The 18,897-nt window shown below is 43.2% G+C and overlaps 2 protein-coding genes across 2 annotated transcripts in view; both read left to right on the top strand.

The window, feature by feature from the left end:
- The first annotated feature begins 1,987 nt into the window (after positions 1–1,987).
- mansc1 (MANSC domain containing 1) lies at positions 1,988–12,326 on the top strand. The gene is made up of 5 exons (XM_053688368.1): positions 1,988–2,549; positions 5,645–5,748; positions 6,190–6,474; positions 6,823–6,963; positions 9,227–12,326. The coding sequence occupies exons 3-5, from the start codon at positions 6,231–6,233 to the stop codon at positions 10,288–10,290; spliced, it is 1,449 nt and encodes a 482-aa protein (XP_053544343.1). The 5' UTR covers positions 1,988–2,549; positions 5,645–5,748; positions 6,190–6,230; the 3' UTR covers positions 10,291–12,326.
- A 2,637-nt stretch (positions 12,327–14,963) lies between these two features.
- The window catches only part of lrp6 (low density lipoprotein receptor-related protein 6), a 47,763-nt gene continuing 43,829 nt past the window's right edge, over positions 14,964–18,897 (top strand). Inside the window, exon 1 of the mRNA XM_017494434.3 lies at positions 14,964–15,260. Within this exon, the coding sequence (XP_017349923.1) occupies positions 15,161–15,260 (100 nt within the window). The 5' untranslated portion in view covers positions 14,964–15,160. The remainder of the gene's footprint in view (positions 15,261–18,897) is intronic.

Genomic DNA, 18,897 nt, shown 5'->3' on the forward strand with positions numbered 1-18,897 from the left:
CCTCAGTTGGGTTTGTGGAGGATTTCTGACTGCCACCTTCACCCACGCCTGTCGACTTTAAACGAGCACAGTATCCTACATGACAAGATGCTGTGCGCTGGCATCACCGGTGGCCAAGAGCTACAGGGTCGTCACCTGGAGGTGGATAACACATCCGAGTCTTACCGATAAAGAAGCTCTAATGCAGGGGTGTCCGAACTTTTTTTTTTTTTTCTTTTTTCAAAGGGGGCTAGATTAGACCCCGTGAAAATATCTGAGGGTTGGTCATACACACAAATTGATCATGATATAAATGAAAGAGATAGAAGGTCGAGTGTTTGAATTCGCATTCGGTAGCTGTACATGGGAACACTCGACACGCGGTCCGAAGAGGTGTTGATGCAAGTGAAGGAGGCCATTATTAGACTGAAAAAAAGAAAACAAAATACACCCATGAGAGAGATCGCAGGAACTTTAGGAGTCAACAATTTGGTAAATTTTTAAACAGAAGGGACGCACTGGCACGCTCAGCAAAACCAAAAGGTCCGGAAGACCAGAGAAGACGACTGAAGTGGATGATCATAGAATCCTTTACGCGTTGATGGAAAACCCCTTCACAGTATCTAGCTAAATCACGAACACTCTGGAGGAGGTAGGCGTGTCATTGTCAAAGTGTATCATCAAGAGACGCCTTCATGAATGTAAATACAGACCGTTTACCTCAAGATGCAAACCACCGATAACACTCAAGAACAGAAAGGCCAGATTAGACTTTGCTAGAAAACCTCTTTAAAATAAAAAAAATAAAAAAAGAAGCCTGACCAGAATAATAGGAAGAGAATAATATGGAGAAGGAAAGGAAAAGCTCATGATCCAACACATACTGCATCATCTGTCAAACACGATGGAGGGAGTGTTATGGCATGGGCATGTATGGCTGCTAATGGAACTGGGTCACTGGTGTTTATGGATGATGTGAATGCTAATAGAAGCAGCAGGATGAACTGAAGTGTATGGAGCTGTACTTTCTTCTCCAAGTCAGTCGAATGCTGCAAAACTGATAGGACAGCGCTTCACAGTACAGATGGATAATGACCCAAAACATACCGCAAAGGCAACCCAAGAGCTTCTTAAGGCAAAGTAATGTTCTTAAATGTCAAATGACCTCAGCCCATCTGAGCTTGCTTTTCACTTACTGAAGACAAAACTGAAAGACCCACAAACAAGCAGCGACTGGAGGCGGCTCCAGTAAAGGCAAAGCATCTTTAAGGCAGAAACTCAGCCTTTATATATATATATATATACATATATCCACCCATCCATCTTCTATACCACTTTATCCTTTTCAGGGTCACAGGGAAACCTGGAGCCTATCCCAGGGGGCATGGGGCACAAGGGTGCCGTGAACAGGGTGCCTATCCATCGCAGGGCACACTCACCCACCCATTCATACACTACGGACACTTTAGACACGCCAATCAGCCTACCATGCATGTCTTTGGACTGGGGGAGGAAACCGGAGTACCCGGAGGAAACACGCAAACTCCGCGCACACACACACAGGGTCACAGTGGGAATCGAACCCCCGACCCTGGAGGTGTGAGGCGAACCACCGTGTGCCCTTATTTATATGTAACAATAATAATAATAATAAGCATCGATGAACCGCACATCAGTGCACTGACAAGTGTTTTTTGTGGCTCCATCTGTTCTATGCAAATCGATGGCAGATGACCGAGTGCCAGCTAACACACACTTACCCACACAGTTACAGTCACACACACTTACCCAGACCGTTACAGCCGCATATCATTTACACACAATGGAATGCAGTGTGCTGAATGAAAGGTAATAAAGACGTGCCCTTCTTTTGAGACGGGATGCTTAGCAGTGCATGAAAAACACAACTGCTAGGTTCTGAGGTTGTATAATTTCACAGATGGGGGGTTGGTGGTGGTGGTGATGGGGGGGGGGGGGGGTGTTGGATATATTCTCCTCCTTCAGCACCTCTTTGTGTGGTGTCTTCATTCACTCAGATTGCTTCAGTGAACATACGGGTTCTGCAGGAAACACGTGTCTTCGCTCAGCTGCTATCACTGGGGACAAAAGAGCCCAAAAAGAGGGGGGAATAAATGGGTCAGAGTCGTGATGAAGCCGTGAAGATTGCTCTGGATCCACTCACTAACGCTAATTAATCGCGCGCTCATTTGCCTGCCGTGTGTATTTTTGATCTGTTTGGTGTTACCTATAGCTCGGCGCGTTGGGTTTCCTCTCTCGGTCTTTTGTGTGCACAACGGGAAGGTTTGTTTGCTCGTTTGAGAAATAATTTGTCTTTAATACGTGGTGTTTGAACCGTGTGAGAGCTCTCGGTGTGATGCAGTGCCCGAAGACACCATTTTAGAGCACACTGAGCATCCTTGAGAGCATCTTTAAGGAGCTTCACGAAAGCCTGGTCTTTACGAGCCCGCTTTTTCCTTCAGCTCGCTGCCTAGGATGCATAAGATCATTTGCTGGATGATGATGTCGACTGTTTCGTCCCCCTGGGAGCTATTTTGGTGATTTCAGTGAAGGTAAGTTGCCTGATTTATCTATTTATTTATTTTATGGGTTGTTGGTTGTTGTTTTTTTAACAGAAGGCCAGTAGCGACGCTCGCAGGTGTTAGAAAAGCCTTGGGTTCATTGAGTGCGATTTAAACGAACAAAAGCGGGCCTCGGTTTGGAAATAAGGAAATAAACACCATGTACTTGAGCCATTTGGCGATTTCATTCTGATTGCATCACAGTGATGGTGTTATAACGGATGATGCTTCTGTATCCTAGCGACGCGTCAACATCAGCACCAGTGTGCGGCTCATTTCCTCATCTCCTCATCTCTTCATCTCCCTGTGCTGATCCTGTAACGCTTATACTGCCTTCATCGTCACCCTGCATTGCATGTTGGAGCGGTACTAGTACAGGATTAGTGGTTAGTGCGCTCGCCTCACACCTCTAGGGTTGGGGGTTTGATTCCCGCCACGGCGCTCTGCGTGCATGTTCTCCCGGGTACTCCGGTTTCCTCCCCCAGTCCAAAGACATGCATGGTAGGCTGATTGGCGTGTCCAAAGTGTCCGTAGTGTATGAATGGATGTGTATGTGAGTGTGCCCTGCGATGGATTGGCACCCTGTCCAGGGGTTCCAGGTTCCCTATGACCCTGTAGCATAGTGGTATATAAATGGATGGACTTGGCTATACAGCCAAATCTTCGGGAAAAAGTTGCCACAAAAGTTAAAAGCACACCATCGTATAGAATGTCTCAAGTGTCCACCCCAGACCTCCTCACCCAACATCTCACTGATACTCTCGTAGCTGAACGATCACAAACCCCCACAGTCACGCTCCGAAATCTAGTGGAAAGCCTTCACAGAAGAGTGGAGCGCATTATAACAGCAAACACACGGGGATTAAATCTGGAATGAGCTGTTCAACACGCACATAATGTTAGGGTCGAGTGTACACAAAATTCTGGCCACATAGTGTATTATGCCGCAACGTGGTTGTATTCATGGAAGCATTGATTTCATTTCAGTTCAGCAATATTTAGGCACAATTGTTGGACTCTCTTTGTAATAATACCAAAAAAAAAAAAAAGAATAACAAAAGTTAACAGCATAATGAAATAAATGTTAATGGAATTTGAGTATACAGGTATAACATAACGTAAGTTACACAATAAAATGAACAACGAGAACAATAATGACAGCATCTGAGAGTCATGCTCCTTAAAAGCGATCGACTTCTTTACTCTTTTTTTTTTTTTTTGCTCCCCCTGATAAGACAAGGTTCCTTTGCTGTTTCAGGCACGTACGCTTATTTCACAGTAATCGCGATGGGTGTTTTACTGTTTTATTACAATATCGTACAGGAGATTTACTTTAGCTGCACATCAAGATCCTCTAGTAGTATAAATTACTAGTGCTGTGAATATTTTCTAAGACGATCACAGTATTGACGCGTGAAACACATTTCACACAAGTATTACAGAAATTCTTTACAGTGAATGCATGGTAAATAAGTTAGTTGTTAATTGAACATAATTGTGCAAAGTTTCATTTGTTTGTTTGTTTTTGTTTTTTTTTTTTTTTTGGGGGGGGGGGGGGGGGGGGGCTAGTTTGGAGCGTTTCTTTTCTCCACTCTTATTTTTGCTTTTCCTTTCCCAAAAATCTTTTTGGCTTTCGTATGTGTTAGGCGTACAAGCAAGTAACGGAGGGCGTTTTCCGCACGCGATGGTGACGCTGCCCTTAAAATGCAATGACGTAAATCGACGTTCCATACGCACTAAGTTAGCAGTTTATTAGGTATAACCCAAACATGCGGACAAAAATATACGTTCCAGCGAGCCATATGTCATGTGACCTCCTCTACGGTAAATGCGTGGTATAAATCTGCCAGACTGGTGTTTTGTAGACTTCAGTTGAGTGTTGCATGTTAATGACTGCATGAGTGCAAGGAGCACTTCCTAAACTACTAGTGACCAGCAATCTTGTGGATAAAAGGTCGGAAGGTCGGGGGTTCAAGCCCCAGCACTGCCAGGCTCTGGGTTACTGATTGTAAGGTCGGCGGTTCAAGCCCCAGCTCTGCCCAGCTTTGCCCTTGAGCAAGGCCCTTAACCTTCTCTGCTCCAGGTGCCGACCCTGTGCTCTGACCCCATCTTCCTAACATTCCGGGGTATGCGAAGAAAAGAATTTCACTGTGCTGTAATGTATACCTGACCGATAAAGACTCATTAACATTAACATGTGGATCAGAGGGGTCATCGAACAGCCATAACGCAGATTAAGATCGGTGTGCAGAAAGCAGTAGACATTGAGGAGTACAAAGAGACGTTATCAGGTTGGATGAGTTTCTTTTGCACCAAATTTAGTGCTAGCAAATCCATGAATCATCACCAAATGTCTTCGGATACATCATATTGAGTTGTTATAGTGATCTGGCCAATTCCCAGAGCTCAGCCTTATGGCACATCTATGAGCTGAAACGGAAAGTACTGTTTACAGCTAGACTGTGCAGCTCTTTCCTTCTGGAAAACTGTCTGACGCGGTAGTTTTACGCCGAGCGGTTCGTTGAATCGACGCCCCATTGCATTTTGTCACGTTCTCAAGACCGGAAAAGTCATAACACACTATTAAATCGGTGCGCGTTATAAACTCATGTATATATTAAAGTGTACTTGAGGGAATGGTTGGCAGTAACACGTATTCTTCTAGCGCGTAACTGGGCCTGTGGTTGTGACAGGGACGCTCGTGGTGTTCTCCAACTCGGGCAGCGTGCAGTAAAGCCAAGAAATCGCAACGCAGACCAGAGATTTATTCAAGTGTTTTATTTTTCAGCACCTATAAACATTATATTTGAACTGTAATAGACTAAGACAAAATGCATAAAGAAATCTCTGACCTAAAGCTGTTCATTTTTAAAACATCCAGTAATACAATATCCAGTAATAGGACCAGTTAGGAAATCCAAATTTATATACGGTACACGTAGTCCTATTCACAATTTTATACCATGAACCCAGTGTAAACGCGGTAATAAATACACTGCAACTTATCAGCCAAACTGATAAGTAACTACATTTATGATACCAGTAAGGTATCAAGCCCTTACAATAACTTCTGAAATATGTTTCAGGAAAAGGAGCAAAGTTCTACTGAGACAGACGACTACGCATGAACTGTGGACCCAGGGGACTTGAGACCGTCTAATGGCATTGTACATACACATACAAGGCACTGGTTAGTACCTGATTTCTCCGATTCATTTCGATTCATCTTTTATCTTCTTTAATGACCTGCAGATGTGAATGAAATGTATATGCAATGTTAGAATGTAATGTGTCCTATTGATGATGTAAACACGTTAAAGGGTTACATTTTCACCGTTGCGTGGTCTGTACGATCTCTACGCTATCTCTATAGTTGTAGTTCGGTGTGTAAAGGACGGTGCTTGAGGTCCTTTGGAACCGTAAAACTAAGCGAAACAAAGTATGACTTTAGAGGATATATTGTTTTAATCGAGTCTTCTGTAAAGAGTCTTTGGGTGTAGGAAAGGCGCTATACGAATCAAATGAATTATGAGGGATCACGCTATGTGCCTAATGTGTCAGAAGACACCTGGGTTTTCTTTAATAAGCCTTACCGGTCGTCATCCAGCAGGTTTTAATCCTTTCCCATCAGGACTCTGAGAAGCCTGTGGATCTCCTGAGCACCTAAAAGCCATGTTCCCAGCCCATCGACGCTCCTTCAGGGCGGCTAAGCTGCTACTCGGAGCTCTGATCTTTCTCCGGGCTTGCAGTTGTGCTTTGGGCTCCAGTGGTGAGACATGTTACTCCAGACAGCATCGAGACACCATTGTGAATGTGCACAAGGCTCTAGATCATCAAAAGACCGTAATGGATGTCAGGAAGAAAGAGGCAGAAAGAGACTGCATCCTGGCCTGTTGCTCGGTAGAGCTGAAACCAGGTAACTGCTTTCGCTCGGATTCCCCCATGAGCTGAGGTATTATAGTAAGAAACTACAACTAATAGAACTACAGCAAGAGCTGTGGATTTTTGGTTAATTGACTGTTTCATTTTACAAACATTAATCTTTGTAATATGGATAGGTTTGTTATGTCACCGTTGTTGTTGTTTTTTTTTTTTTTAAATTAAAGCCACTGAGGACATGGTTGTTACTCTTCATATTTTTTGATCAGGCCATATATGTTTGTCATTGCATGTGCCCCAAGTATGAAACTTTAGCGATGGTCCGTTTTGTACTGAGTATGCACCCTACAGACGTGCACTAACTACCGTTCTACCTCTCTCACAGGTATAAAGTGCAACATGGTGGTGTATAAGCCATCAGGCCAAGATGGTAGTGAGAACTGCTACCTGTTTCATTGTGAAACTGAGCAGGACTGCCCTCTGATGTCGGCCACGCCCGGGACTAACACTTATGATATATTCAAAGGTAACGTTTCTCCAGTAAAAGCAAAATAGCACATTATCGCATCGGTTCGTAACCCCAGTCCTGGGGACCCGCTGCCCTGCACAGTTTAAAGATTTTCCTACTGTATTGAGGATTGTGGAAAACTTCAAAATGTGCAGGATGCCTATGACTAGAGATGAGGACCTTTGCCTTATCAGTAACTGGTTAATCTAGCACTTTTTTTTTTTTTTTTTTTTATAAATGATACAACAGTATTTAAATGAACTGTTTTAGATTAACTCTTGATTTTGATGTTTGGTGGTGATTACTACTGGGATTTCACCCCTGCTATCTGCCAGGGGTATTCAGAGTTACCTGGATACCTAGTGCGTGTGCACACTGCATACCAACACCTTCCAACAAAGTGGCATATGATCCAGTGTTTGCAATACATCGAGTTATTCCTGGCTTCTTCTCGCCGCATGCGTATGTCGGACCACACGTGCACCATATAGAGCTATCCACTTAGCAGCTAGTGACTATGGTCAGAGCTACAGGTAACCTGTCCTCCAAAGCTGGCAATACACTCGTGTTATCTCTTCTGCTGCGGTGAGTATATATTCTACTGAAACACGATGGGACTCTGTGGCATCTTCAAGCTAATTTCTGCTAACATGTAGCCCTGGAGCTGGAGTTGATTCCACACAGTAGATCCCTCATTCTTTTCACAGTACGTGAATAAGCGGTTATCCAAATCATACCTGTGTAGTCAGTGTCTACACTCCCTGAAGCACGAGATATGTCCTCGCTGCCTTGACCTTGACCATCTTGCGGTGTCCGGCTAACAATTCCTCTGCTCTGAGATGGCATGCTCGGCTGGCAGGTTTATGCCTGTAGTGTGTTCCAGGCAATATGCTGGATCATAAGCTGGGCCACATGCCAACCTTGGCAATATGTTAGCTGGTGTATTGCTAGCATTGGAACAATCACTCCAGTCTGCAGAGGCTGATCCTTCTGTTGAGGCTGGATGTGTGTTCATCAAACCTTTGAAAGGGTTGGTGTTTGGGCCTGCCTCTAAAGAGGCCCTGGAGAGGAGAGTGCAGGTTTCAGAATAACAAAAAAAAGCATTTTAGGTACTTTAAGGTCAGTGCAAACTGGTCAAATGCCCACAAAGGGCTTTCCTACATTGCATAAGTCTTAGGCAGGGACATCTAGCAGATATCTGATCACCCCCCCATCAATCTTGTGGGACAGGTCCTACATATCCTCCCCCACCTTTCTAAAGGGTCAAAAAACATTCAAAAACATTGGCCATTGAACAGTGACTACATCAGATCAGTTAGGCTTGTTTACAGTGTCAGGTCTGTCGCTGGGCCCCAACCTTCTCAGGATTCAAGGACACCAGATGTTCATTCTGTTCAGAAAAAGGACGACAGTTGAACTGGTTCCTAAATAGCCGTCTTTTTCACATGCTAAAGTTATGAGATGTAATCCATGGCTTGCAACAACAGTACTGATTCAAGTTGGTGGACCCGTGCTACGCCTGTTTTTCCCTTTTCCTAATATGTCCACATTGCTCCAGTACACAGGTGATTTTAAGCTTTAGCTTTCAAGGCCAGGTTCGACCGTTCGCCTCATATTAGCACCACAGGTGTTATCGTGACCTTTGTCTCCCCCGATGGCCGGAGGCTTGAGAATACTGCGGCACTTGGATGACTGGCCCCCACAAAGGGGAAGGCCATTCACAACACCTATGTGGAAAACATTTTAACTCTTGGTCTCACATAGAAAAAGCTACTTAACATTGACACAGACCACACAGTTCATAATTCTGAAGCTAGATTTACTAAGAGTGCTAGACATTATTATGCCGGCCATTCAGATTTAGACAGGTTACTATGTATGGTACCGTTAAGTGTGCTAAAATTGTTCATAGCAGCCACAACAGTAATTCCCCAGATTTTCTGGAACTACAATCTTTTCAGACGTGGGTTATCAAACTAGCTGGAACCCAAATGCCATAAACCGAGACATGTCCATTGTGAGAAATGAGAATGGCATGACCACAGGCCCTGTCATTCATCAACATGAGGAAAGCCCATTGGAATGAATCGCCAACTGACACTGGTATTTATTGCACTGTGACACTGTGTCATACGTCATTTAGTGACATATTTGTTGGAAGGTTACGGCAAGTATGTGCACGCACCTAAGAAGTTATACAGATGGTTCTCACTGTCTTCGCATGTGTTTATAGAACCACAGTTGCATATGTAACTAGTACTAATGGTTTATTTTTTAAAAGGTTTGACACACCCTTTGGCAAAAGAAAAGGAGAGAGTACCCACAATGCCCATTACAGTAGCAAAACAACTTACAACTACTCAATCTACATCGACAACCATGAAACCAACAACCACAACAACCACAACCCAGCCCACCACTGCGACAAGTACCACGCAGTCCTCTACAACCACGCCTCCGACTACGGCAACCACCTCCACCATAGCGCCCACAGAGCTGGCAATTATCCTCCTTACGATGCCTGTTGAAATCATGCCAACCACTACATCAACTACAACAACAACAACGCAATCCACAATTACAACCACAAAGGTACCTGCCACAACGAGTACCACAACAACTACACATCCAGTCCAACCACAGCCACTCCCAAATCCAATCAGACCTTCCAAAAAGCAGATCAGGCCAGCAAAAAAGCCAGAGCCCCATGGGAAATCCATTGCTAAAGTAGGTGAGATTCCAACCTTACAGAAACAAGCCACACAGAAAACTATGATACCTACTACTGCTACCACTAGTACAACTACTACCACAACTACTACTCCAACTACAACCACAACTACTACTCCCCCTACGACCACAACTACTACGCCCTCTACAACCACAACTACTACTGCCCCTACGACCACAACTACTACTCCCCCTACGACCACAACTACTACGCCCTCTACAACCACAACTACTACTCCCCCTACAACCACAACTACTACTCCCCCTACGACCACAACTACTACGTCCTCTACAACCACAACTACTACCCCCACTACAACCACTACAACCACTACATCCACAACTACCATTGAAAGGACAACTATAGTCGTTGTAGAGATGGAGAATGATGTGAAAAATGGAGATTCAGGCCCTGACCCTCCAGCAGTATCCTCTGCCTCAGATAAGGCTAAGGAGTCACATTTGATGTGGAAGAATAGCCTGGCTTTGCTGGTCGTGCTCACACTCATCATTCTCACGTTTGTCGTGGCCATCGTGGGCCGCAGAGCCATGGAATCCTTTGACAGGAGACACTACACAAGACTGGAGCTCAACGACCTTCACTATGAGATCTAAAGCTCAACCAAATCCTTGATGATTGAAGAGACAATCCCAGTCAATATTGAAATGTACCCCCCCCCCCAACAACCCCCCCCCCCCCCCTGCTCACTAAAACAAAATATTTTGATATGTAGGACCTTTCGGGTTGAGAAGAGTCACATGCTCCCCTCGTATAAGATGCTGTAACTGCTGGAGGCATGTAACAAGATGGAGGCTATGGAGTTCAGGGTTGTGGGGAATGAAATGAAAAGCAATACAAAGACCTCAGGAAACTTCAAAATTTAGGACTGGAAAACTGTTGGACATTCTTTGTTATGGCAATGCATAAGTCATTAACATTTCCTCTCTCTGTGTAAGACCAGTCAATCAATAATTAAGCTAATATAAGAACCGCGGCATAATCAGATCGCTCCTTTCAGAGGCTTCATTCGTTCAATCACTTTGGCGTGTTTGTGTATTACTTGATTTAGGTTTGAAGTTCACCCATCCTATTAGCCAGCCAGTACTCCACTGCTTTAACCAAGTCAAAACTATTACTCAGTTGCACATCAGATTAAACATATTCGGTTGGTTTTGGTTGGGATACAGTACGATTTGGGTGATTAATGCCTTTATTGCAGGGTGTTAGTAAAGAAATAAAAGACAGGATATACCGAGAAAGATAGTTCTGTTCTTCAGACTTTCACAAGCACCTTTATATGGCCATATCCTTTCAGGACTTCCTTACCGAAAAACAGCGGCTTTTCAAACTGTATTTACTTGCTGTACATCGAATCGTTGTGATTTTATTTTCCACTATGTTGTACCGATGTATTTACATTGATGACACCGATCCATAGGAAAGTCACTGATGCAGTGTACACATTGTGCCGCACTTCTGTTTTGTGTCTAAACAAACACTACTTCTTGGTGGTAAATTACATTGGATGTGCACTATTTTCACATGAATACTTTCTTAACGAGCAGGTTTGTGAGTGTGAAGGTGTGTGCAGACGTGTGTGAGGTGAGCTACTCTAGTTAACTGTAACACTTGCTAAGAGCATGCATGGTAAATGTCATTTGCAATATTCGCTGTGTTCCAGTATGGTTTTTAACATGACTTTGTCGACTTCCACTCATTATTTCGGGAATGTGAATCAACTAAGTCCTACGACCTGTGGCACTAGACAGTGGCGTAAATCTACTTATTAAGGTATATTTATTGATTAAATGCTTATACTTATTATAAACAGCTCCATCCATTTAAAGCAATTTGCAAAGCTGACTGGACTTTGCTAATGAAGTACTAGCTAATGACGTGCTACAGTGCCTTATGATGGCAACTTAGATGAAGAAGTGAAGTCAAACCAGGGCTTGTTACAAACTATATGAAAACGCACTTGCCATACTGTACGTCGAAACATCGAATGAGCTGTATTTGCAATTTTTGACCAAAGGTGGCAGCAGTCACTCAGTTGAACCTACAGCCGCCTTCCTGCTCCTGTGCTCCATTTTAAGGAACTCGGTTTAGTTTCACAAATCTTTTCATGTTTTTCTTGAATTGCTTTTTGTATTTTAATATCACTGTATATATATATTTAAGATGGTGATGGTTCGGTCTTGTTTTTGTGAGTGGTTTCTTTTAAGAACAATTCGAATTTAATGTAGGCTACTATTTTCTCTGGCAAAAATAAAATGTTAATTCTTTGAAGAAATGTTTGAAGGTTCTGGTAAAAATGGTAAAACTACCAATAATGCTATAATAATAATAATAATAACAATAATAATAATAATAATGTTATAATACTAATATAACAACAACAAAACAACAACAATAATAATATATTATTATTGGTGGTGGTGGTTGTGATAGTGGTTTTATGATTGTTATTATTATCATATTCAAACAGTACTATATATACTGAATTGTAGGATTATACTGATTATTTAAAAATTTTTAATAACCAAACGTTTGTTAGACCATGGAAATTTTCACAATAAATAAGAGTTCCAGTGTTAATTAATATTGTTCAGTTCAGTCTTTGGAAATGCTAAATACTGAGATTGAATAAAACATATTTCTCTTTATGAATAAAGAATTTGTAAATCAATAGTGGATACAAAAAGATTTGTATATTTTTGTTTACTGGAATAGAGGTAAGACAACAGGATGCTGTAGTGATAATGGATCAATCCAAAACTCATATACATGTGCAGGATATCTTGTGGAGTCCTATAACTTGGTGAAACAGTTTTCTCTACTTTATTACTATATGACTTTAGCACAAAATAGCTCCAGCATTAAAATATGTGGGAAAAAAAAAGCATGAATATATGGAAGCCTAACTCTAACTTCTAGGCAGGTATGACTAGTGTTCTGACAACGTGTTTTAATATGGACTTAATGATATAAACAAATATCATAATATCAATACACACTGATGAACCGTTACATGGTTGAGAAGTGGCCAACATTATTTTTGATCAAAATGATTTTTATAAGAGAATGTGGTTTTGATTTATTTTTTAAAAAGTCACACAAACACACCTGCAGCTCTGAGCTTGGTCACACATTTATATGATTTACTAAGAACATATTTGCATATGTCACAGTATGAGATATCAGTAGTCTATACACCACCAAATAATACACTATACATAAAGTATGTTGGAAACCGACAATCACACAATCATACGTGCGTGTTGAACGTCCCATTTCAGTTTTAGTCCCCCTGTGTTTGCTGTTATAATGCGCTCCATTCTTCTGGGAAGGCTTTCCACTAGATTTTGGAGCGTGACTGTGGGGATTTGTGATCATTCAGCTACAAGAGTATTAGTGAGATCAGGTACTGAGGAGGTCTGGGGTGCAGTCGGTGTTCCAGTTCATCCCAAAGGGGTTCAGTGGGGTTGAGGTCAGGACTCTGTGTAGGACACTGAAGTTCTTCCACTACAGCTTTGTTAAACCATAACTTCATGGAGCTCGCTTTGTGCACAGGGACGTTGTGATGCTGGAACAGGTTTGGGTCTCTTAGTTCCAGCGAAAGGATGTTATAACGTTACAGCACGCAAAGACATTCCATACATTTGTGTGCTTGAAACGTAATAACAGCAGTTTGGGTGTGATGCTCAGGTGTCCACATATCTTTGGCAATATAGTGTGTATTATTCAGCCATAATGTACAGCCCTGCTGAACCCCTACCCCACTCCAAAAAAAACCAAAACAATAGGAACCATCCATCCATCCATCGTCTACCGCTTACTCCTTCTTCAGGGTCGCGGGGGAACCCGGAGCCAATCCCAGGGAGCATCGGGCACAAGGCGGGGTACACCCTAGACAGGGTGCCAGTCCATCACAGGGCACAATATAATAGGAACCCTCATAGAACTTGTAATGGTTTAAATGGTTATAATGGGAATCAGGAACTGTAATGGTCCCTGTCTGTTTTTAATGGTAATTTGTTGCCTTCTATTGGTGGCATGTTATGTCTAGTATATACCATTGTAACGCTACAGCACACAAAGACATTCCATACATTTGTGTGCTTGAAACGTAATAACAGCAGTTTGGGTGTGATGCTCAGGTGTCCACATATCTTTGGCAATATAGTTTGTATTATTCAGCCATAATGTACAGCCCTGCTGAACCCCCTAAAAAAACAAACAAACAAACAAACAAAACAATAGGAACCCTCATAGAATTTGTAATGGTTTAAATGGTTATAATGGGAATCAGGAACTGTAATGGTCCCTGTCTGTTTTTAATGGTAATTTGTTGCCTTCTATTGGTGGCATGTTATGTCTAGTGGATACCATTCAGGACCAATAATGGCAATGGTTTTCATGGTTATCTGATGGTTTTTGATGGTATTCATAGTGGAAACCATTAGAGATTCTGTAATGGTTTCTTCATATTCGATAGGGAGGTGACAGAGCGCATCTCTTATTCTAGTTCTATCAAAGATATTCCTCACTCTACACATCACGTTTGTACATTTGAACTAGCTGACTAGACCAAAAAAAAGCTTATATAACAATGTAATGAATATATTTTGGGACTGAACAGAACTTTGTCTTGGGTAGAACAGTATCCATGGCTGCACTGGCTCGTGTTTCAAAATATACCTCACTTTACTTCCTTTCAACCCGGCGGATTTTTATTTATTTTATTTTATTTATAAAAGAGAGAAAGCAGTCACAAACGGCACCATCTTAAACATTCATCTATTAATGAACACAACCCCGAGGATTTCTTTCACTAATTTAACCCATCGGAGCTGCTGGGATCACTTCAGTACACACATATATACACACACACAGTTAGCAACGCTTAGCTGAGCCGAGCCGCTTCACCGCTCATTCCGTGAAAAAGTAGTCCCGCTGGAATGCGTCTCGCGCTGATTGAAAGGTACTTAAAAAAAATTCCTAAAGAACTAAACACGGCCATTTCTTGCGGTGCAGGGTTACTATGAGTGTTATCGGATATCAGGAATCGTTTTGAGTTTGGAAAAATCGACAACAATAATGTTACAACAATAGCAGGCGTTCGAGTGTTTTCACACACAGACAGAATAGCAATGGAGGCGGAGGAGGAAGAGGAGGGGTGCCATTTCCCCCCCTTTCCCGGCGGAAGGATACGGACTCGGAAGCGGCGCAGCGTCAGGGAACCATTTCGGAATTGCAGCGCCACCACACACACACACACACACACACACACAGAGAGAGAGAGAGAGAGAGAGAGAGAGAGAGAGAGAGAATGGGATTGGGAATGGAGCGGAGAATAACGTCTGCGTTATAACTACAGCGAATTCCCAACAACTGGAAGTGGCGGCGGGGGGAAATAAAGCACCGAATCCCGAGTGATATATTACCGTGCAGGAGAAGAGAATAAAACACCGCAGCCATGCGATGAAACACAGGGAGCAAAGGAGGCGAGAACACGGGAGGAAAAACATGGGCGCAGTGCTGCGGACTCTCTTTTTGTGTACTTTTTGTTTGCAAATACGCGGTAAGTGTGGACCTTTTTTAAAAAATTAGTATTGTTATTATAGGAAAGTTCGGGAATATCCAATAGGTGTGTGATAGTGAGAAAGAGGCTCTTGGTGAGCTAGTGTGCAGCGTTTCCCTCGGTCTCAGACTGGAGCTGTGTGAGAAGAGAAGAGTTGCAGGATCCCAAAAAAAAAAAAAAAAAAAAGTCTGCGTCTCTGCTCTGAGGCTCGCGCTGTTCTCTTCTCGCTGTGTTTATAAACCCTTTCGCTCGTACTTTCCTGCTTTATTCTCGCTGTTACGTTCACTCGAGTGAGAGATTATTTTAATGTTTAAACTGCCGGAGAAGCTGTGCGGGGATATGGAGTGTTTCCTCGGACTCGGTGTGTGTCTGGTTTGTGTTGGGAGAGCTAGTTTTCATTAGCCCTGCTGCATTGTTGTGAACTGCTAGCCTGCTCGCACTTAGCTAGCTAGCTAGCAGTCTACTTAGCTGGAGTTGAACACTAGTTTATTTATACTCGCTCCTCTCGTCTTTTTAAGTGGGAAGTGTTTTGTTATTTATTTAAACAGTGTGACATTGTGCTTCAGAATTTGTTTTATTTATTTTTTTTGCTGTTTTTATTTATTTGTGTGTGTGTGAGAGAGAGAGATTTGGGCCTGTAGTTTGAAGAGGTTAAAACTATGGCGTGGCTCCCCCCCCCCCAAAAAAAAAAAAAAAGATAAGAAAACTTTCCTGTTCAAGCTACATGAAATGAATAATGTTTGTGAAAATGTGTGTGTGTTGTTTTTTTTTTTTTTTTTTTTTAAAGTAGATAGCTGTTTAAAGAAACAGTCATTTTGGTGTAGTTTGTCAACAAACTAACAAACAAGAACTACACACACCTGGTTGTTGGTTATTGTGTATGTAAATATGGCCTGAGTTATAAAGTGTTCCTAATATTTTGGCATTTGCTTTAAAAAGAAAAAAAAAAAAAGGACCCACACGGTCACAGAACGATGCTCGTGTTTTCATGAGAACTAAGTGTCAGTGTTTGCAATCGAGCCACCAATGAGACTGTAAATATTAAGGTTTTGGGGGTTTATTTATTTATTTATTACTGAATACTGTAATCAATCTGAGTTAATTGTGCACACCAGCTTCCTTTCCCTTCTCACGAGAGCCCAGTGTGTGAACATCTGATCTCGAAGGTTACAAATGTGCCGGGGCGTCTCCATAAAAATTTCTTTATTAAAACTTGATTATAAAAACTTGATTATTATCAGTGGCTAAGTATTAAGTTTAACCTCCCCCCAAGAAAGGGCAGCGTTCCCCATATTTACACTCTCTCGAGCGAGCGAAGGGTGTTGGACGGACTTCAGTGAGCCGCCCTGCTGCTCTGCAAATTTCTAAATATTTGGAAAAGGAAATTCCCCGTGTTTTAAAAACCCCAAAACAAAACATCCCGGCAGCCGGAGGCCAGGAGCTCGGGGTTTGCCCTCGAGAGCGGCGCACCGGTGTGCAGTGGTCCATGAGTCAAACTGAGGTTTGAGTCCGTGCCAAAAGCCCCGCGGAGGTACGAGCTCCAGAGCCGAGGAAGTTCTCGAGGTCAGACTGCTTCAGAGCTGAGTAAATAAATACGAGCTGAAAAAAAAACAAGCAGAGACGGAGGAAATAAATGGGCTTTGAGAGGAAGTCAGGTAGTTGAGTTGTTCGGGGACAACGTCGGAATTGGTTATGAGAGGAAACGTGCGCGCTTTAGGTTTACTGGACCTTTATTGTTTTTCGTCTCCGTGAGTATCGTCGCCACGTCTCAGGACCGTCGAGCGAATTCGCCGTCAGCTACGCGGCGTAACGCTCTGAGCGCCGTTCCTTTACGGTTTTTCTCATCTCCGGTGTTTATCTGAACTCGGTGTGACGTGTTTCGGATTAGAAACCTGTAACACCCTGCCGTTTCCGTTCTGTCCGAGCATGTCGAACACGCTCTGGTCCTTGATCATTCGGGTACTTGAATAATAATCACTCCGTACAGGATTTGCGTAGAGGTTTTCATGATCTTTGCGGCCAAAAAAAACAACAACCCCTACTCGATTTTGCGTAGCAGCCTGAGGAGGTTTTTCACAGTGGTGTGTGTTGGTAAATGAGACCTTTTGGCTGCACTCGTGTTCCACGCACGCGAATCGAAGGGGGATTTGTCCGAACGCGCGTTTTGATGACGTCACGGGATACGTCTTGGCCCACGTTTGCGGACAGTCTGCGGTAATTTGAACAGATTGCACGATCCTGCGAATATTGTGGCGTTTCCTTGCTTTCTACACTGAACGAACGCTGGTTCTTCGTCATTACTGGTTACAAGAGGGAACGGTGGGGTTACACTTGGATCAACTCTCACGCCGTTCAGCCCGAGCTCGGGGTTGGATAGAGATGATACCATGTGTGTGAGAATTTACTAAGTGGAGTGTTGGGAGGAAAATTATGAGACGAACCGAGGCCCTGTTTACACTAGTGCGTTTCAGAACGATCCCCGTCCACACTACACGACCGAATACGCACGTCACATGATCATCCATGCACACTTGGCATGCGCGTACGAGTGTAAACAGGAAGTCGGTTGCTAGTCCAAACCGGCGCTCCGCGTAGGGCTTAACGCCACTCGAAAAGAGACTTGTTGGCGATTTCTCTCATCGTAGCTCGCCTCTTGCGCATGTACGCAGCTCCAGTGTTATAAAATACAGAATTTAACTGCACAAGAGCTGCTAAGAATGACGACAAGCCAGCGAAGCTTGCGGTTCAGTCTCCGTGTTGTTGTGTATACGATCAAGGTAGCGTGACGGTCATATGGTAGGGGCTTGACGAATCAGGGAAGGATACGCGACGATCCAGAAGAACCAATCAGGGGGCGAATGTAGGCGAAGCCACGCCTTTGTTTTGGTCTGTTTACACTGAAACGCGAGCCCGGAGCTTTCAAGCTAAAACCGGGTCTTCGGCGTTTCTAAAAGTCTCAGTTTTCGAGGGTCAGAAACACCGGAGTGGTGTAGACGACAGGCGTAACCGTAGCAACAGCTATGCGTTTTAAAAGTAAAACACACTAGTCTGAACAGGGCCTGAGATGTTGCACTAAGCAGCTGTGGTGTGTTTAATGCACCGAGCATCAGATGCACGTCAACCTGGAGTCGTGTCTCTAACTACACCGGGGCGGTCGAGATATTTCATTATGAGCGTGGCGGTCTGTGGGAATGTTTTCTTTATACGTTATTTTCTCGTCTTTGTTTCTTGTTTATGTTCTCGGCCGTTTTAGTTTTAGTTTGAAATGCGACAAAAGGTGTCCCCTTATTTCAAGACGCTTCTGCGACGCGCGACGTGTCTCCCGGTGCGTCGGGCTCCTACCAAGCGGCTAGCTGAACTTTAGTGCTGCGTTTAAAGATGAAATCGCCTTTTTTCCCCATTGTTTTCGTTAGTTAAACATGTTATAATCATTATACGACGATCGGATCATAGAATGATTGTTCAGATCAGCGTCTAGAGTTTGTAACCGTTCAGAAGTGCTCATGATCCCTGTGTTCCATCGTTGTATCGCCCAGCTGTAATGAGTTTTAAGAAATAAACCACGTTTTTACTAAACACGCAAGCGTTCACGAGCTGTTTTATGACTTTCATTAAGTGAAATGGTGTGTGTGTGTGT

Source organism: Ictalurus punctatus, chromosome 19 (assembly GCF_001660625.3).
Source record: "Ictalurus punctatus breed USDA103 chromosome 19, Coco_2.0, whole genome shotgun sequence".
In the NCBI taxonomy this organism is placed as follows: domain Eukaryota; kingdom Metazoa; phylum Chordata; class Actinopteri; order Siluriformes; family Ictaluridae; genus Ictalurus; species Ictalurus punctatus.

Coding starts and splice junctions, on each gene's coding strand:
- mansc1 (XM_053688368.1), top strand. CDS start 6,231: ATGTTCCCAGCCCATCGACGCTCCTTCAGGGCGGCTAAGCTGCTACTC. Junction 6,475..6,822: donor CTCGGTAGAGCTGAAACCAG/GTAACTGCTTTC, acceptor CCTCTCTCACAG/GTATAAAGTGCAACATGGTG. Junction 6,964..9,226: donor CACTTATGATATATTCAAAG/GTAACGTTTCTC, acceptor ATTTTTTAAAAG/GTTTGACACACCCTTTGGCA.